At 45.5% G+C, this 20,978-nt stretch overlaps 1 protein-coding gene and 1 long non-coding RNA gene across 2 annotated transcripts in view; both read right to left on the bottom strand.

Annotated features, from left to right (window-relative positions):
- Window positions 1-20,978, bottom strand: part of si:ch211-196i2.1 (collagen alpha-1(I) chain) — a 144,709-nt gene that overhangs the window by 81,091 nt on the left and 42,640 nt on the right. Inside the window, exons 2-6 of the mRNA XM_052521483.1 lie at window positions 18,905-19,052; window positions 18,638-18,796; window positions 17,890-18,082; window positions 13,578-13,712; window positions 10,492-10,578 (exon numbers count right to left, since the gene is read on the bottom strand). Of these exons, the coding sequence (XP_052377443.1) occupies window positions 10,492-10,578; window positions 13,578-13,712; window positions 17,890-18,082; window positions 18,638-18,796; window positions 18,905-19,052 (722 nt within the window). The remainder of the gene's footprint in view (window positions 1-10,491; window positions 10,579-13,577; window positions 13,713-17,889; window positions 18,083-18,637; window positions 18,797-18,904; window positions 19,053-20,978) is intronic.
- LOC127930788 (uncharacterized) lies at window positions 14,574-15,873 on the bottom strand. The gene is made up of 3 exons (XR_008139516.1): window positions 15,767-15,873; window positions 14,989-15,136; window positions 14,574-14,729 (listed from the first exon to the last, which is right to left on the bottom strand). It is a non-coding gene; the product is annotated as an uncharacterized LOC127930788 (long non-coding RNA).

Raw genomic sequence — 20,978 nt, 5'->3', positions numbered from 1 at the left:
CAGGCCCCGACAATCACAGACCACAGAGGCCTCGGCTTCAAAGAGCAGAGAGGCAGGCAGACCTTGGTCAAAGAAAAAACAGATGCTGGTAATGTGGGCTGTGTCCCAAATGCCACCCTATTCCCTATATAGTGCACTACTACTATGGGCCCTGGTCAAAAGGAGTGAACTATGTAGGGAATAGGGCGCCATCTTTCAGGTTTTAGGTCTGGGGCCTTCAATATGTGCTGCCTTAGAAGCAGTGGAGGCTGCTGATGGGAGGACGGCTCATAATAACAGCTGGAACGGAGTAAATGGAATGGCATCAAACACATGGAAACCATGGGTTTGGTGTATTTGATACCACTCCACCAATTCCACTCCAGCCATTACTACCAGCCCGTCCTCCCCAATTAAGGTGCCACCAACCTCCTGTGCTTAGAAGTAACATTCCTTCTAGCAGAAAGCCAAAAGAGAGGAGGAAGTGTAGTAGATATAGTTGACATGGTAACGCTGATCTGCTGACTTCAGTTAGTGCCAGGTGCAGTGGGTGGAGACAAAACATGGCATAGCATGAATTGAAATGTTTTTGAATGTGTTATTCTTACACGGGTAATCTGCAGTTCAAACAATAACAAAGTGCTAAACCAGCCACTGTTTCGGTAAACAGCTGAGGGATGGGGCTAAAGAAATGAGCCACTCTCAATTTTATAGACAAACTGACCATCCATTGATATCAAAATTATACAAAAGTTTTAATCATGTTTTGAGGCTATATAGTGCTTGTTTACAATTACATTGTTTACAAAAAAAGGAGTAAAATAAGTTGATATTGTGGGTTCTGATGAGACATTTCAAAGTTATAATCTTCAAGAATCAATTAATATACACTACCGGTCAAAAGTTAGTAGTAATAATTCCTAATAATTCAATGTTTTTCCTTTATTTTATTCTACATTGTAGAATAATAGTGAAGACATCAAAACTATGAAATAACACATATGGTTTCACCTACCACAGCATTCTGCAGATACGCCATCCGATCTGGTTTGCGCTTAGTGGGACTATCATTTGTTTTTCAACAGGACAATGACCCAACACACCTTCAGGCTGTGTAAGGGCTATTTGACCAAGAAGGAGAGTGATGGAGTGCTGCATCAGATGACCTAGCCTCTACAATCACCCGACCTCAACCCAATTGAGATGGTTTGGTATGAGCTGGACCGCAGAGACAAGGAAAAGCAGCCAACAAGTGCTCAGCATATGTGGGAACTCCTTCAAGACTGTTGTAAAAGCATTCCATGTGAAGCTGATTGAGAGAATGCCAAGAGTGTGTAAAGCTGTCATCAATGCAAAGGGTGGGTACTTTGAAGAATCTAAAATCTTTAACACCCATATGTGTTTTTTCATTGTTTTGATGTCTTCGCTATTATTCTACAATGTAGAAATTAGTACAAATAAAGAAAAACCTTTGAATGAGTAGGTGTGTGCAAAGTTTTGACTTGTACTGTACAAAAAAAACATGTTTACTATTTGTTTGATGCCATTCCATTTGCTCCATTCCAGCCATTATTATGAGCCGTCCTCCCCTTAGCAGCCTCTACTGGGGTGAATGTAGCACGTATTGATGGTTTATCAGCTGGCGATAATCTAGTGCCATTGATGGGTTTAATAGGCCCCTTGTTATTTGACTATATTCCAGTACATTCTTTATGCTACCAGTTAGCCTATTCATTGTCAAATAATGAAAGGTGAAAACTGATAATATAGACTACTGGTTTGTTTTTCCCCGGCTGAGTTGATGCTCTGATTTGGGCCATCAGTTGATTGGCTGCTGATTGAACAACTTGTTGAACAGCTGATTTCACCACCCACCCTGTTTCTTTAATCATGCGACAATAACCGTGTTCGAATACTCATACAAACCGCACTAACCATACTTTTTGTGACGTAAATTGAGTATGTAGTATGTTTATTAGTCATGGTATGGATGTAGGTAGCGTGCCAAAAGTTCCCGGATGTCGTACTACATTCAGAAATATTAATTATACAAGCAATGGACATTTTCCGTGCTTTAAGGGTCCATAATGCAACATTTTCAGATTTGAAGAAAATGGAGGAAAATATGCAGCCGAGGTCAGACAAGACCGGATACAAATTCGTTGCTTTAACTCATGACAAATGTTAAGAAAATGTTGAGCAATGTAATAAAGTAATGACTTTTCAAATAAGTTACGTTATGTTGGCTGACAATTTGTTAGCTACGCTACGAACCGCATAGCATATCATTACAGCAGTATGTACCGGGTATGTTAGCTACGCTACGAACCGCATAGCATATCATTACAGCAGTATGTACCGGGTATGTTAGCTACGCTACGAACCGCATAGCATATCATTACAGCAGTATGTACCGGGTATGTTAGCTATGCTATGAACCGCATAGCATATCATTACAGCAGCATGTACCGGGTATGTTAGCTACGCTACGAACCGCATAGCATATCATTACAGCAGCATGTACCGGGTATGTTAGCTACCTACTGTAAAGTTAGTTGGCTAATAATACATTGAATTTGCCAGCATATTTACTTTATGCTAACCAACTACCCAACGTTTATTGACTTGATTATTCACGTCATTCATAGCTTAGCAAAGTAGTATAGTGGTTTGGGTGTGTTCGTAAATTTGCGCTAGCTATCTACTCATATTTCAGAGCACTCTCGTCTGACTGTGCCAGAGTGCAGAATAACTGATGAATTTACAAACGCTCAACACCCGTTGAATGTGGCCGGTGTCAGTAAACGTTGTCAAAAAAACATTATTAAATTGTTGCCAGCAGCACAGTTACGGTCACCAACATGAAAACTTCATAACCAGCACTGCTAGGGTGTGTAAATTGGTCAGAGTGATCTGTTCTCTCATTTGTGTCTGGTAGTAGCTAGCAAGTTAGTCAGTTAGCTTGGATGCTTGACTACCATTGTGAGGTCAGAAGGTCAGAACACTCGGATCTACCCTACTCCTCGGCCAGAGCGTCTAGTGTGCGCCCTGAATGCTCCAAGAGCGAAACGCTCTGAATTTACGAATTGACAATCTGACAACGCCCTGAATTTACGAATGCCCAGATCGCACTCTGGCACTCCAGATTGAATTTACAAACACACCAGAAGTGTAGCTAGTAATTTGTTAGGCTATCAAGCTAACAAGAGGTTGCATAGCAACAGCATCAACTCCCGGTAGACAGGCGAAGCACTGTCTCAACTGAAAGGAAACTGTTTGTTTACAGTATACTAAAATGAACTAATAATATGTTGTATGTAGTATATATTCTTTAAGTATGTAGTATACAGTATGTTAGTATGGGTATTCGAGCTAATTATTTGGTCATTATCATTCAAGAATCTGGCTCTTCCCACTAAATGGGAATCTGGCATCCTCCCACCAAATAGCATATTATTAGGCTTAGCCTCTATCGTTATTATACTGTATGATCATAATACTACACAAGCCTATTATTATTTAAGGTATTTTTTAAGGAGTGTGGCAATTCCACTAGCCTCGACAGCACTCTTTAGGGTAGCACCATGGTGTAGCCGGAGGACAGCTAGTTTCCATCCTCCTCTGGGTATAATGACTTCAGTACAAAACCTAGGTAACTCATGGTTCTCACTCCCTTCAATAGACTTACACAGTAATATGACAACTTCCGGAGGACGTCCTCCAACCTATCAGCGCTCTTGCAGCATGAACTGGCATGTTGTCCACCCAATCAAATAATAAGAGAATGAATCTCGTACTGAAAGGATACGCTACAGCTAGCTAGCACTGCAGTGCATAAAATGTGTGAGTGGTTGACTCAGAGAGACAATAGCTGAACAGTTTTGAATAAATACATTTCTTCAAAAATGAAGGAGAAGAGTGAGAGATAGCTATATTTTGTTGTATTTTTCTTTTACTTTCACTTAGCTAGCCGAATGCAGCTAGCTAGTTTATAGTCTACTCAAACACCCGGCTCAAACAGAGAGGGATGCTATGTTAGCTAGCTGGCTATGGCTATGCAAAATTGGAACTCTTCCATGTCAAGGTAAGCTTTTGGTTTTATTCATTTATTGCCACAGGGTCCGCTGGTGTAACTGCTAAACTGCTGGGTCCGCTGCTGCTGACTGTATGCTGTACTGCATGATTGTCGTGGGTTTACTAACATGTTAGTTCTAGTAGCTATGTTGACTATGACCTTAGCTAATATGTATTTGGTCTCCACAATTCTTTATTTCGCTGTTAACATTACAGAACCTTTGTTTTTGATTCAGGACTTAATATATCCATTTAATTCAGAAAATAAACAGAAATGTCTTTGAGAAAATTATTGACACCTTAGACTTAATATTTGGTAGCACAGCCTTTGGTCAAAATAACTGCAATTAAGCGCTTCCTAATAGCCATTGATGAGCATCCTGCACCTCTTTACTGGCAGTTTGGCCCACTCCTTTTGTGTAAACTGCTCCAGTTCTCTGAGATTTGAATGGTGCCTTCTCCCAACTGCTGTTTTCAGATCTCTCCACAGAGTTTACAATGGGATTTAGATTTTGACTCATTGCTGGCCACTTCAGAATAGTCCAACGTTTTGTCTTGAACCATTCCTGTGGGCTTTTTGAAGTGTGTTTGGGGTCATTGTCCTGCTGGAAGACCCATGTCCGTCAAATCTAATTTCATTGGTCACATACACATGTTTAGCAGATGTTATTGCGGGTGTAACGAAATGCTTTGATGGAGAAGCAGGTTTCTTACACGGGGTCCGACATTGCGCTCCAAAATGCCTTAGTATTCTCTTGATTTCATGCACATGTTTAAGGCCCCTAGTGCCAGATGCAGCAAAGCAACCCCAACACGTCACTGAACCTCCATGTTTGATTGTCGGGAAGGTGTTCTTTTCGTGGAAGGCTATATTTTGTTTTCTGCAAACATAGAGATGGTGTGCCTTACCAAAAAGCTCTAATCAGGATATTGTCCCAGAAGAATTTTGGCATGTTCAGGTGTGTTTTGGCAAATTGAAGTCAGGCTTTCTTATGTCTCTCTCTCTCAGTAGTGGGGTCCTCCTGGTTCTCCCATCATATAACTCCCTTTCATTGAGTTGGCAACGGATGATACTTTTGTACCTTGTGTCTGAAGGTCAGCTTGAATCTGTGTGGCAGTTGATCGTGGTGCTTTCTCCACCATTCCAACAATCCTCCGCTGCAATCTTCCATCAAGTTCTCTCTTGCAGCCACGTCCAGGGAGGTTGGCTACAGTGGCATGGGTCTTGAACCTATTGATAACATTACATACGGTAGAAACAAGAACATCAAGGTCTCTGGAGATTGACTTGTAACCTTGAGATTGTCCATGCTTGGCTACAATATTGTGTTTGACCTCAGATAATTCTCTGGTTTTCTTTCTTTTCTCAATGCTCATTGCGGTACAGACAGTGACACAAAACAGGAGAATGAGTCCTTTTCTCTATTCAAACGGCTTCAACAAGTGATTTTTATATTACAGGCACCTTTAACTCACCACAGGTGAGTTCAGTTCCAAAGTAAAAGGAGAATCACTTTGTGGAAAAAGCCAACATTTAGTAAATTATTGAGGTTTTTGTTTTGTTCAACTGCAAACCAAAGACATACATATGTGGATAGCAAATTATTTTTTAATTTCAACAGTTTTCTGGACGAAATGGTGCATTATTTGACAAAAGTATCTCATCAGCAAGTAACTTTTTACCTCCGCTCCTCCCCTCCGGCTTTCGACGTCACCGGTTTACTAACCACCATTCATCATTACCCGCACCTGCGCTTCATCATTAGGTACACCTGGACTCCATCACTTCACTGATCACCTCCCCTATATGGGTCACTCTCTTAGTTCCATTCCCCTGGCAGTATTGACTATGTGTTTCATGTCTGTTCGCTACTTGTGTTTCTTGTTATGTTCTATTTATTATTAAACTCACCACCTGCACTTGCTTCCCAGCGTCCACGTTACAGAATACTGCCTCACCAAATGGAAGCAGCAGGAAATCAGAACATCTCCCAGACGGTCGACAAACTGGGATACCTACTTCGTAAGCACCACGACCAGCTGGCGTAACTGGGGACGGCTATGGAAGAGGTTATTCAACGTTTCGAACATGCCCGAGAGGCGTTGACTTCCACTAGCGCAGGATACTTTGCCACCAGTCGACCCAGCGAGGACATCAGTCCATTCAGCAGTCCGCCCAGGTCAGCGATGCCTGTTTGCCCATCCCAGATAAATATGATGGAACCCCATCTAAATGCCGTGGCTTCCTACTCCTGTGCTACCTCTATTTTGCGCATCAGATGGGATCTCCCACCCCCAAGAGGTCCAAGGTTAACACGGTTATTTCTCGGAAGACTGGACGGGTGTTGGAGTGGGCTACGGCCGTCTGGGAGAGAGGAGAGGAGGCGCTGGCTTCGTATGAGGGGTTCATGGTTCTGTTCAGAGGTCTTTTTGATTATCTACAGAGAGGGGGTTGAGCGCCTACTCCAACTACGGCAGGATGATCAGACCGCTGCCGAGTACATTCTCACCTTCCGGACAGTGGCATCATCCAGCGGATGGGATGAGCTGCCGAGGAGGTCCAAACGGAACTGGCGTGTCGTGATGACTACCTCTCCTTGGCACACTCTTCGATGGCCATCCGGTTGGATAATCTATTTCAGGAGCGTCGGTACCCACATCACTTCTCTCTCTCTCTCTCCGTGAACACTCTGTAGCAGATCCTGAACCTATGTAGGTAGGGGTCCCATTCTCCCCACGATGGAGCGACGTAGATGGAGAATGCTGAGGCTTTCTCTATTGTGGTCAAGGGGGGCACAGGCTTCAGCAGTGTCCAGTACGTCCCAACTCGGGATCCACAAATGCAGAGGGACGTTCACGTGATCATCCACCTCCTGGGGCAACTGAATATCTCATCTTCATTAGTTTCTGCTAAACCCTTTTTATTGTCGATTACACTAGGTGGCTGTCCCTCATGTGCTGTTCTTACAGCGCTAGTGGATTCTGGTGCCGCGGGGAACTTTACTGACCAGAGCCTTACCTCCTCTGAACATTCTCCGTTTCTGGTTCTGGTTCGTTTCTGGTTCAAGCTCTTGATAATCGGCCACTAGGATCCGGAACCATGGCACACATCACTCACCCTCATCATGGAGTGCATTCATCGGGAAAACATCCCATTCTTCATCATTAGTGCACCAGCTCACAAGATCATCCTCGGGCTCCCATGTCTCCAATGCCATAACCCCACCATTTCATGGTTTAGGATGAGAATCACGGACTGGTCACCCGAATGCCGGAGTACCTGTTTTCCTTTTCCCTCTCGTGTTGTAGCCTGGAATGTAGATGTAGACATCCGCCAGGCTCTGGAGAGGGAACCCGCTCCCACTGCCTGCCCTCCTGAGCGCATCTACATTCCCATGGGGTTAAGCGATTGGTTGCTGACATCTTGGGATCCCCCGTACTATACAATCACCCTCTGAAAAGTATTGGGGGCCAACCTTGGCGCAGGACGTTACTCGCTACATCAACTCCTGTTCTGTGTGTGCTCCATCGAAGTCTCCCTGGCACGCTCCAGCAGGAAAACTCCTTCCCGTGCCTCAGCGTCCCTGGTCTCATCTGTCCATTGACTTTGTTACCGCTCTCCTCTCTGATGGTTTCACCACCATTCTTGTGGTTGTGGACAGATTTTCTAAATCATTCCGGTTTATTCCTCTCTCTGGTCTCCTGAGGCACTGTTCCAGGAGGTCTTCCGGCATTATGGCCTTCCGGAGGGCATCGTCTCCTCCACCAGGTGTCCTGGGTTATCAGCCGGCCCTGGCTCCTAGCCAGACTGAGGCCCCTGCGGTGGATGACTGGTTCCGGCACGCAGAGGAGGTTTGGCGTGATGCTTATGTGAGGCTCCAGCATGCCGTCTGTCGCCAGAAAGAGCAGGTGGATCGCCACCGCAGGGAGGTGTCTGTGTTCAATCCTGGTGACCGCGCCTGGCTCTCCATCAGGAACCTACCACTCCACCTGCCCTGCAAGAAGCTGAGCCCCCAGTTTGTAGTTCGAGGTGACGTATAGGATACAGCTACCCAGTGACTACCGTATCTCACCTTCGTCTCCCTTCTCAGGCCGGTGGTTCCTGGTCCCCTGGCTGATGCTGACCCAAGTATAGACCATATTGCCAAGTACAGACCATATTGTTTCCTACAGGGTATAGAAAAGAGCAAAAGCTCTGAACTCTTAGTTCTGAACCCAGTCCTACCTACCTACAGGGTACAGAAAACTATACTGTGCTACTGTCTGCAAAAACACTAGAGCAAAAACTACAGTCAGCAAAAATACTACAGTCTGCATAAACACTACAGTAATTACTATAGTACATACTACTCTCTTTTACTACATTATTTATACTATAGTAAACTAAATACTACAGTCAATACTACAGTATTTATTTTGGTACGATTTTATTTATAAACATACACAACATAGACACACAAATTCACAACACCTCCCCTGCCCAGACCCACCTACTTCAATCTGCAAAACACTACAGTGAATACTACAGTATTCCTGCCATAGTATATAGTATTGTTTTCATGTGGCTAGTATTTATGTGGGTAGTACTTATTAGCCTATTAAATCACTGTCCTGCACAAATCAATGAACCACCATGTGTTCTCTCCCAGCTTCATGGTTTGAAAGAGGTGCCTAATTCCAGTCCATATAATAGGCTTACAGTATGCATAGCCGAATCACAGATACCATCCTATATTTAAGAGTCATGCCCCCTGGCCCTGCCCCTTTTTTTTGCGCGCTGTCGGGACTACCATTGGAGTGGTCTGAATTGTTAGTTGGGCCATGGGGTGGGGCTTTCCAATGAGTTGTTTCCGGGGCTGTTGGAACCAAATCTGTTGTATTTATACCCAGCTTAAGGTACAATGTAGATACGGTACTGCATTGTATATCATATAAACACCACTTCCAGCTGCCCCTTGGTGGCAAATCTAAATATTCATTCAAATCCTTCTGCTGCAAGATTATTTGTCTCCTGCATCGAAATGGGTCAAATTAAGATCTGACATAGTTGTGATATACTGTAATTCCAAGGATCCAAGTGAAAATGATTTAGGCAATTTATGTATGTAGGATGTATTGTTGAGATAAGATCTCCTTGTGTTCCCATATATGCACATTTTAATATTATAATAATAATAATAATAATATATGCCATTTAGCAGACGCTTTTATCCAAAGCGACTTACAGTCATGTGTGCATACATTCTACGTATGGGTGGTCCCGGGAATCGAACCCACTACCCTGGCGTTACAAGCGCCATGCTCTACCAACTGAGCTACAGAAGGACCACACATATTCCCCCCCTGATGCATTTTTCATTCATCATAAAGCGTACACAGTGTACAAAACATTATGAACACCTACTCTTTCCTTGACAGACTGACTGGTGAAAGCTATGATCCCTTATTGATGTCACTTGTTAAATCCACTTAAAACCAGTGTAGATGAAGGGGGAGGAGACAGGTTAAATAATAATTGATTAGCCTTGAGACAATTGAGACATGGATTGTGTATGTGTTCCATTCAGGTGAATGGGCAAGACGAAAGAATATTGAAGTGCCTTTGAACAGGGTATAGTAGTAGGTGTCAAGCGCAGCAGTTTGTGGCAAGAACATCAACACTGCTGGCTTTTTCACGCTCAACAGCTTCCCATGTGTATCAAGAATGGTCCACCACCCCAAGGACATCCAGCCAACTTGACATAACTATGGGAAACATTGAAGTCAACATGGGCCAGAATCCCTGTGGAACACTTTCAACACCTTGTAGAGTCCATGCCCTGATGAGTTGAGACTGTTCTGAAGTCAAAAGGGGGGATGCAACACAATATTAGGAGGGTGTTCCTAATGTTTTGTTCACTCAATGTATAATGCTTTCAGTGTGCCTATAATCTTAAAACACAAGCAGGCATGCATGCATGCACATGTGCACACACAGACAGAGGTCAGCCAATGTCAAGCAGGGCTGGTTGGAGCCTCAGACCCACAATGCTAATTAACCACAGTCCTCCCTGTCTATGATGGAAGAAAACCGTGTTTATAATGGGACAAAATGAAAAACCAGGGCAGGTCTGGCTGTGGCTGCCGCTAATGTTGTGGCCTATTCTAAAATCTACACTGTGTAGCCTATACTGCTGGCCAGTGCCTTGATTAAACCAGCAGCATGTATCACGGTAATGCAACAAAGTGCATCCCGTGCCAAGCCAAGCCCAAGAGAAGCCCCACATCTGTGAATCCAGACACAGGGCTGTTTCTCTCTAAATCATGGCAGGTAAAACAGCATATTGCATTTGCCAGGTCCCCATTTACAAGAACGTTTTCTACCCTCAAGGGTATTTTCCTGGTTAAATAAAGGTTTAAATACATTTGGCTAGATTTAGGATAGAGCATCATACTCACAGTCTCCCCCACCTCCACATCCAAGAAAGAGGAATCCTTGGATCGCTCTAACAGGTCTTCCAGGTCATTTGAGGACAGCAGGAGCTCCTGGGTGGAAAGAGAGAACATTTAAACAGTACACTGGAAAACTAATGAACAAGGAAACACCCTGGCAACGTCTCAAATTGCACCCGGTCAAAGGTTGTCCACGACACAGGGAATAGGGTGCCATTTGGGACACAACCACTCAAGAGAAATTTAATTAATTAACTGGATCAAACCACAGAAGGAGTGCCACTTGTTGATCCTCGTTTGATATTATCACAGGGTGCTGTACAGGGAGACTTTCGACATGGTCTTAACTCCTGGAGTCTGTGTGTCTGCACTCAGCCCTCTGAGAGACCTGGCCCCCTTTAACTCCAGCACACTACAGTACTTCTACCATCAACATTACCTCAATCTTTCCTAAGCGTTCCCCTCTCCCTCCCTTTATGTTGCTTAAGGCCCAGTGCAGTCAAAATTATGTTTTTCCTGTGTTTTATATCATATTGTGTAACACCTGATGAAACTAACACTGTAAAAGTGTTGAGAAATAGATTTTGGGATAATAGCCTCTGTTCTATTGGCGAATGTGCAAATGCAGGTAAACACACTGGACGAGCACCGCTCGAAACGTTCCCATCAACAGAACATTAAGAACTGTAATATACTATACTATTCATGGTAGAACAAGGACATGGATAATGTATAAATACATTCACGACGTTGCCTCCACAGTGACCAAACCAGAAGCCATGAATTACAGGCAACATCTGCATTGAGCTAAAGGCTAGAGCTGCCGCTTTCACTGAGCAAGACACTAATCCGGACGCTTATAAGAAATCCTGCTACGCCCTCTGACGAACCATCAAACAGGCAAAGCGTCAATACAGGACTAAGATTGAATCCTACTTCACCAGCTCTGACGCTCATCGGATGTGGAAGGGCTTGTAAACTATCACGGATTACAAAGGGAAACCCAGCCGAGAGCTGCCCAGTGAAACAAGCCTTCTATGCTCGCTTCGAGGCAAGCAACACTGAACCATGATTGAGAGCACCAGTTGTTCCGGACGACTGTATGATCACGCTCTCCGTAACCAATGTAAGACCTTTAAACAGGTTAACATTCACAAGGCCGCAGACAGATTACCAGGATGCATACACAGAGCATGATCAGCTGGAAAGTGTCTTCCCTGACATTTTCAAACTCTCTCTGACCCAATCTGTAATACCTACATGTTTCAAGCAAACCACCATAGTCCCAGTGCCTAAGTTTGCCACGGAAACCTGTCAAAATGACTACCGCCCCATAGCACTCACATCTGTAGTCATGAAATGTTTTGAAAAGCTGGTCATGGCTCATATCAACACCATTATCCCAGAAACCTTGGACCCTCCAATTCTCATACCGCCTCAACAGATTCACAGATGACACAATCTCTATTGCACTCCACACTTCCTTATCCCACTGGGACAAAAAGAACACACTCATTGACTACAGCTCAGTATTCAACACCATAGTGCCCTCCAAGCTCACTAAGTTAACAACCCTGGGACTGAACACCTCCCTCTGCAACTGGATCCTGGACTTCCTGACTGGCTGCCCCCAGGTGGTGAGGGTAGGCAACAACCCATTCGCCACACTGAACCTCAACACAGGGGGCGTGTGCTCAGTCCCATCCTGTACTCCCTGTTCACTCACGACTGCATGGCCGCACACGACTCCAACAAAATCATTACGTTGTAGGCCTGATCAAAAAACACGATGAGACAGCCTATAGGCAGGAGGTCAGAGACCTGGCAGTGTGGTGCCAGGACAACCTCTCTCTCAACGTGGGCAAGACAAATTATCTTATCGTGGACAACAGGAAACGGAGGGACAAACACGCCCCCATTCATATTGATGGGGTTGTAGTAGAGCGGGTCAAGAGCTCCAAGCTCCTCAGTGTCCACATCACTAAAGACCTATCGTGGTCCAAACACACCAACACAGTCATGAAGGGCATGACAATGCCTCTTCCCCCTCAGGAGGCTGAAAAGATTTGGCATGGGCCTTCAGATCCTCAAAAAGTTATACAGCTGCACCATTGAGAGCATCTTGACTGGATGCATCACTGCTTGGAATGGTAACTGCTCTGCATTTGACTGCAAGGCGCTACAGATGGTAGTGCAGTACATCACTGGGGCAAAACCCAAATGGCTGCCCAAACAATTTACTTTGACCCCCTTTATTATTTATTTATTCATCTTCATTGTTTTGCACTGACTCGGGACTACCTCATACCCATGCACATGGACTCGGTACCACCTCATACCCATGCACATGGACTCGCTACCGCCTCATACCCATGCACATGGACTCGGTACCGCCTCATACCCATGCACATGGACTCGGTACCGCCTCATACCCATGCACATGGACTCGGTACCGCCTCATACCCATGCACATGGCCTCATACCCATGCACATGGGACTCATACCCATGCACATGGACTACCGCCTCATACCCATGCACATGGACTCGGTACCGCCTCATACCCATGCACATGGACTCGGTACCGCCTCATACCCATGCACATGGACTCGGTACCGCCTCATACCCATGCACATGGACTCGGTACCGCCTCATACCCATGCACATGGACTCGGTACCGCCTCATACCCATGCACATGGACTCGGTACCGCCTCATACCCATGCACATGGACTCGGTACCGCCTCATACCCATGCACATGGACTCGGTACCGCCTCATACCCATGCACATGGACTCGGTACCGCCTCATACCCATGCACATGGACTCGGTACCGCCTCATACCCATGCACTCGGTACCGCCTCATACCCATGCACATGGACTCGGTACCGCCTCATACCCATGCACTCGGTACCGCCTCATACCCATGCACATGGACTCGGTACTGGTACTCCTTTTTATTGTTTTTATTTTGCAAATATTTGCCTTACTTTTGAACTCTGCATGGTTGTATTTGGTGCATGTGACCAATACAATTTGATTTGATTTGTGAACGTTATGAGGAAGGTACTGTGAGTTGAGAGCTGCAGCATACCTCCATAGTGTGGTCGGTCCGTGGTGAGCGGGGGGACTTGGAGGCAGCCCCCCCACACTGGACAGGGTGGAGAGTGCAGTGGTGTTGGGCGGCGTTGGGGTCGCCCATCAGGAACGTCAGCTGTCGGAGTTGGCCCTGTGGAGACAGAGCCGTCAAACACACTAACCTGACCCCCCAGAGGTTACAAAAGGTCACCGTGTGCAGACAGAATCCCCAGAGGACCCTTCCTCAGTCAGAGCCTCTGAGACACTGAGACAAATATGACCGACAGACTGGAGAGACATCTACAGACATCGATCTACACCAGATAGTTTTCTACTGCCCCCAAGCTACTGTGTGTTAAGAAGAAGTGTTAGTCAGCGCGCAGCGTAAATCGTTCGCCGCAGACAAAGAGCACCAGAGGTCATTCATCTTTTTTGAAGAATGTAAACATTATGCATTCAGTGTAAAGTGCAAATGTTTCTATGTGTTAGCTACAGACTCAGACCACACATTCCTTAAGTTTACTCATCAAACTGTTAATGATGACAAAATCCAATTTGTAAATAGAGAGCCAAACCAAACAAAGAACTTTATCGCTTGAAATATGGACTCAATAATTCTGTTGAAACCTTGCACTGCGCGAGAGAATGAGAGGGAGGCAAATATATATAGAGAGAAAGAGTGCGTGTGTGTGTGTCTTTTTTGGATTCTAATGTGCCGTGACTAAACTAATATGTGTCGTAGACTAAACTAAATGAACCAATGTTGAAATGAAAATTAAAACGTCTGAGTGTCTGAGTGTGTTGGAGGGGGTCCTGGCAGGGCACTGGGCTCTCTAAGGCTCTCTGTCTTAACTTCATGGTGCATTAACTTTTCCACCTAGCATTCTCCTTATCCACTCACTATACCACCTAGACTAGCACTCTCCTTATCCACTCACTATACCACCTAGACTAGCACTCTCCTTATCCACTCACTATACCACCTAGACTAGCACTCTCCTTATCCACTCACTATACCACCTAGACTAGCACTCTCCTTATCCACTCACTATACCACCTAGACTAGCACTCTCCTTATCCACTCACTATACCACCTAGACTAGCACTCTCCTTATCCACTCACTATACCACCTAGACGAGCACTCTCCTTATCCACTCACTATACCACCTAGACTAGCACTCTCCTTATTCACTCACAATACCACCTAGACGAGCACTCTCCTTATCCACTCACTATACCACCTAGACGAGCACTCTCCTTATCCACTCACTATACCACCTAGACTAGCACTCTCCTTATCCACTCACTATACCACCTAGACTAGCACTCTCCTTATCCACTCACTATACCACCTAGACTAGCACTCTCCTTATCCACTCACTATACCACCTAGATTAGCACTCTCCTTATCCACTCACTATACCACCTAGACTAGCACTCTCCTTATTCACTCACTATACCACCTAGATTAGCACTCTCCTTATCCACTCACTATACCACCTAGACTAGCACTCTCCTTATCCACTCACTATACCACCTAGACGAGCACTCTCCTTATCCACTCACTATACCACCTAGATTAGCACTCTCCTTATCCACTCACTATACCACCTAGACTAGCACTCTCCTTATTCACTCACTATACCACCTAGACTAGCACTCTCCTTATCCACTCACTATACCACCTAGACTAGCACTCTCCTTATCCACTCACTATACCACCTAGATTAGCACTCTCCTTATCCACTCACTATACCACCTAGACTAGCACTCTCCTTATTCACTCACTATACCACCTAGACTAGCACTCTCCTTATCCACTCACTATACCACCTAGACGAGCACTCTCCTTATCCACTCACTATACCACCTAGACGAGCACTCTCCTTATTCACTCACTATACCACCTAGACGAGCACTCTCCTTATTCACTCACTATACCACCTAGACTAGCACTCTCCTTATCCACTCACTATACCACCTAGACGAGCACTCTCCTTATCCACTCACTATACCACCTAGACTAGCACTCTCCTTATTCACTCACTATACCACCTAGACGAGCACTCTTCCTTATCCACTCACTATACCACCTAGACGAGCACTCTCCTTATTCACTCACTATACCACCTAGACGAGCACTCTCCTTATCCACTCACTATACCACCTAGACTAGCACTCTCCTTATCCACTCACTATACCACCTAGACTAGCACTCTCCTTATTCACTCACTATACCACCTAGATTAGCACTCTCCTTATCCACTCACTATACCACCTAGACTAGCACTCTCCTTATCCACTCACTATACCACCTAGATTAGCACTCTTCCTTATCCACTCACTATACCACCTAGACGAGCACTCTCCTTATTCACTCACTATACCACCTAGACTAGCACTCTCCTTATCCACTCACTATACCACCTAGACTAGCACTCTCCTTATCCACTCACTATACCACCTAGACGAGCACTCTCCTTATCCACTCACTATACCACCTAGACTAGCACTCTCCTTATCCACTCACTATACCACCTAGACGAGCACTCTCCTTATTCACTCACTATACCACCTAGACGAGCACTCTCCTTATTCACTCACTATACCACCTAGACTAGCACTCTCCTTATCCACTCACTATACCACCTAGACTAGCACTCTCCTTATCCACTCACTATACCACCTAGACTAGCACTCTCCTTATCCACTCACTATACCACCTAGACTAGCACTCTCCTTATCCACTCACTATACCACCTAGACTAGCACTCTCCTTATCCACTCACTATACCACCTAGACTAGCACTCTCCTTATCCACTCACTATACCACCTAGACTAGCACTCTCCTTATTCACTCACTATACCACCTAGACGAGCACTCTCCTTATTTACTCACTATACCACCTAGACTAGCACTCTCCTTATCCACTCACTATACCACCTAGACTAGCACTCTCCTTATCCACTTGCAAAACCTGCTCCTTCAGCATGACTCCATATCTCATCTTCTCATCCAAAACCAATCAACTCCTCTTCCGGTAGACTAATCCTCTTTTAGTACGGGATGGGCGTAAACCTAGAGAGGTAGCAAGGTCAGTGTTAAGTCTCACCAAGCCCTGTGCCATTTAGACACTGTGGTGTTTTCACAGACCTAAGGGAAGAAACACACCATGCGGATGAATGGTTAAAAGCAGCAGCCGTCCTACCGCCTCTGACCACGGAACATCAGACGCCATTTTCTTCTACATGTTGAATCGCCACCGTTCGTAGACACCCAGCAGGTGATCTACTGCGGATGGCCAAAGTTCATTACAGTGTGTCTTGTCCTTAAACAAAAAAATACTGTAAAACTGATTTGAAAGCCTGTTTAACCTACACAGAAACCCACTAGCAGAGGCCGCATCTACAGTATAGCAGTCTTCATTGTGCTGTAACTGTGGACAAGGGAAATAGATCGACTGACAATAAACACAAGACACAGACAGGAGAAGGTGTTTTCCTCCCCTGGTCGTCCTTAAGTGCTCTACTGAAGAATGGAGGTGTTAAAGTTCCAGTACAGAGGACCCTAGCGGGAAAAGACTGTCACCACCTCCGAGAGAGGAAGCTCGATCCTCTGAGGGGTCGTCAAAGAGACCTGTCAACAGTGGGAAACGAGGCGATGGAGAATCCATCTTGACTCTAGGCTGAGCTGAGCACAAAGCCAGATGCTGTCTGTCCTGTCCTGTCCTGTCCTGTCCTGCTCTCCTCCTCTCCTCTCCACCCCCCTGCTGCTCGGCACTCGTACTGTACGCTCTGACGCTCATCCTTCAAAAACACTGGCACTGGCTGCTGCCTTGGACAGCAAAAGGGATGTCTTCATATGTCCTGGAGAGGGGGGATGGTGGTGGGAGCGGGGGCCGATGAGATGATCTACAGGAGCCCCCATCCAGTCTCCCTAAACCTCTCCCGTGTACGGGGGGCTAAGTAGACCATTGGTTTCCTATACAGTGTGCTGATCCACCGTGTTACTGGGCTACAAAGTTTGACAGTACCTACATCCTGCAGACCGGCTCTTCTATGATAAGTAACCCACCATTCAACACCAAGGACACTGCGTTAGGGACACGCTCAGCACAGCAGGCGGTAAAGCTGTATAGCCTATGATTTAGGCAGAGACCTCCTCTTGTGTGTATGAAAACAGGCAGGAGAGGGGGAAGTGAAGAGGGAGAGGGTTGGAGAGAGTAGAGGAAAGGAGAAAAGAGGGGAGGAGAAAGGGAGAGGAAAGGAGAATGGAACTGGCGAGGAGAGGAAATCAAGAGGTGGAACGGTAAGTCCAGAACTTACCTCAAATGGTGTCTCGAAGCCCTCTACGATGCCCCCCACCATGAGTAGACCGTCAGGGGTGATTCCCATACCCTGGTACACCCAGTCCACACGCTCCACCAGGGCACAATCCACATACAGCGCCAGTCTAGCGGATGACACACTCACAGCCACATGGTGCCACTGGTCGTCAGACAGACTACTGACCGGGAACCTGGGAATCCGGTCAAAACAATGCAATCGGTAATATCATACAGTATGGCAAACATTACTGAGAAGGAAGTGTATGTCACTGTTATGTTTTGGCTATAAGTGTGTAGTGAATGTTGGACCTGCAATTGTAGTTTCTCTCAAAAAGGTTTAACTTCCATGACAGTTGAATGAAATACAGTAACACTTCAAATATAAATCTCATGCACTCTAAAAGTACCTACAAAAGTAAACTAAACGACTCTGTCCATCTTCGGGCTAAGTCTGTTGGCTTTCTTACAGTGAGTGATGTATCGCTCCAAACCACAGTGGCTTATGAAGAGAGGAGCAAGCAACCTGTCACTAGGCTTTAGGAAAAACAGACCTTAAATCGCTTCACCCTCAGTCAAAACACACATGCACACACACACACACACACACACACACACACACACACACACACACACACACACACACACACACACACACACACACACACACACACACACACACACACACACACACACACACACACACACACACACACACAAGATGGGCAGACAGACAGACGCAGGCTTACTCATAGAGGCGCTGTTGCGTGCCGATGAAGGTGAGTGTGTACGCGCTGATGCGCAGCTGCAGCAGGATGTGGCTGTCGTGGCTGAGCAGGGTGAGCACACTGTGTTCGTCTCGCTGAGGGCTCCGCAGCTGCACCAATAGGCTGAACTCATTTGCAAACCTGTACAACACAAAGCCGGTACACAGTGTTGTTCTAAGTGTGTGTGTGTGTGTGTGTGTGTGTGTGTGTGTGTGTGTGTGCATGCATGCGTAAATGGGAAGGTTTTACCCGTCAGTGAAGAGTTCAGCTAGGGGCAGGGCCAGGGTGGAGTACTGTCCCACCTGCAGCACCGGACACCTCAGAGCACCCAGAGACATGGAGGCATTGCTGCTGTTGGACACCTGCAGCGAGAGTTCTTCTAGAAGGTTCACCTCCTCTGTGGAGGGAAAGAGAGGACAGACACACAGGACAGACACACAGTCAAATAAAGCCGTGTTGCAGTCATGGCGGGTTCAAGCCCTAACTGTCAGTTCACAATTACGTTGTCCTACGGAGGTAGACCCCAATCTACTCATTTGTGACACTCAGCTAGCATTCCAAAGATCACCCTGTGAAAAGAAACTCCCTTTTATCACCCTGGATGGACTTCTGACCATAAAGTACCACACAATTTATTTTCTGTGAAAAGAGAGTCATAAACAGCCACCTCATTCGATCCACTTTGCCCATTAATGAATATACTAAATTGGTAAAGAATATTTTGGGAACCACTCCTTCTGGGCTCCTGAGGGCTAGTAAAAATACTACCAGTTTACAAATGGTGCTACTGTTGTGTGTCCCATCCACTGTTTTGGATCTCCTTCATGATCTCATTTCCTGTTTGCGGACGCAGGCACAGAAGGCCTTTCTGTTTACGTAGCATGTCATGGGTAAGTGCCATTCGTCATGCCCTGCCGTGATGGTGGAGCCTGTGGGCTTTTAATGAGGAGCCGTGGGTTGAGGAGTGTCTCCTAAAGGCTTATGAATACAGCAATTGATCAATGGTGGAGAAAATCAGTGAGCACTGAAAGACATGTATTGCTGTGTTTTGATTGGGTTGTAACCTGCAATGCTTGAGCTTATTCCAAGACCAGCTGGGAACTTGAGGCCAATTAGACAAACAGGAAGTGCATTTGCCCAGCAGTTACTTCAGGCATGCAAATCAATTAGCGTAGTGTTCATGTCATAATGTACATACCATTGCTACAATAAACCAACGTAGACGATGTGGTGGGGAAACGGAGGTTAGGTTGAAAATACTGTACCCCTGGTCCTTCTGTAGCTCAGTTGGTAGAGCATGGCGCTTGTAACGCCAGGGTAGTGGGTTCGATTCCCGGGACCACCCATACGTAGAATGTATGCACACATGACTAAGTCGCTTTGGATAAAAGCGTCAGCTAAATGGCATATATTATTATTATATTAAAAGCAGAAACATCCGCTTTCTGCCAACGGCGCTAATGGTGGTGCTACAGTAGCCTACCTGGCGGCTGTAATTTCAACGCTGAAGGACCGAGACAATGTATATGCACGAATCAATCAACACCTGCAAAAGGTTAGCACTAGACCTTAATTAACCAGGCACTATCTACTACTCAGACAAAGACAGAAACCTTTTCCCCCCACCCGTATCTACTGAATGCCTGTCAGCCCCTCTAGGTTGAATGAGGCCCTTCTGCACCCCTAGAACAGTACCAGACATATATCATCAGGAGAGTCAGTGGTCACACTGTCTTGTCCTCTGAAAATGGAGCTGAAAGAACATAACCCTATCATGTGTCACAGTCAGCATTCCAGCTTACCACTGGTACACACACACACACACACACACACACACACACACACACACACACACACGCACACACACGCACAGTGCCTTCACAAAGTATTCACACCCCTTTACTCTTCCCACATTTTGTTGTCTTACAAAGTGGGATTCAAATTGATTTAGTTGTCCTTTTTTTGTCAACGATACACAAAATACTCTGAAATGTCAAACTGGGAGAAAAATAATTCAAACGTTTGTAAAAATGTAAAAAAACGGTGAAAAATGAGAAACACTCATATATCTTGATTAGATGAGTATTAAAGGGGGGGCTAGAGAGCGTGCTATGGAGTAGACGTCCTTTGCTAGAGCTCCGCTCCATTTTGAAACAAATGAGTATTTATCTTAACCTCTCACGACCTATATCTTCAAACAAATATGACAAAGGGAAAAGGCACCAGAAAAGGGAGCGCTAAACAAGATCATTTGAATGAGATAGACAACGAACCAATTTCAATGTCGCCAACCCACGAGGAGTTAGCTGAAGAGGCTAGCTTC

The sequence above is a fragment of the Oncorhynchus keta genome, chromosome 6 (assembly GCF_023373465.1).
Source record: "Oncorhynchus keta strain PuntledgeMale-10-30-2019 chromosome 6, Oket_V2, whole genome shotgun sequence".
In the NCBI taxonomy this organism is placed as follows: Eukaryota; Metazoa; Chordata; class Actinopteri; order Salmoniformes; family Salmonidae; genus Oncorhynchus; species Oncorhynchus keta.
This window is presented reverse-complemented; position numbering and strand designations above follow the sequence as displayed.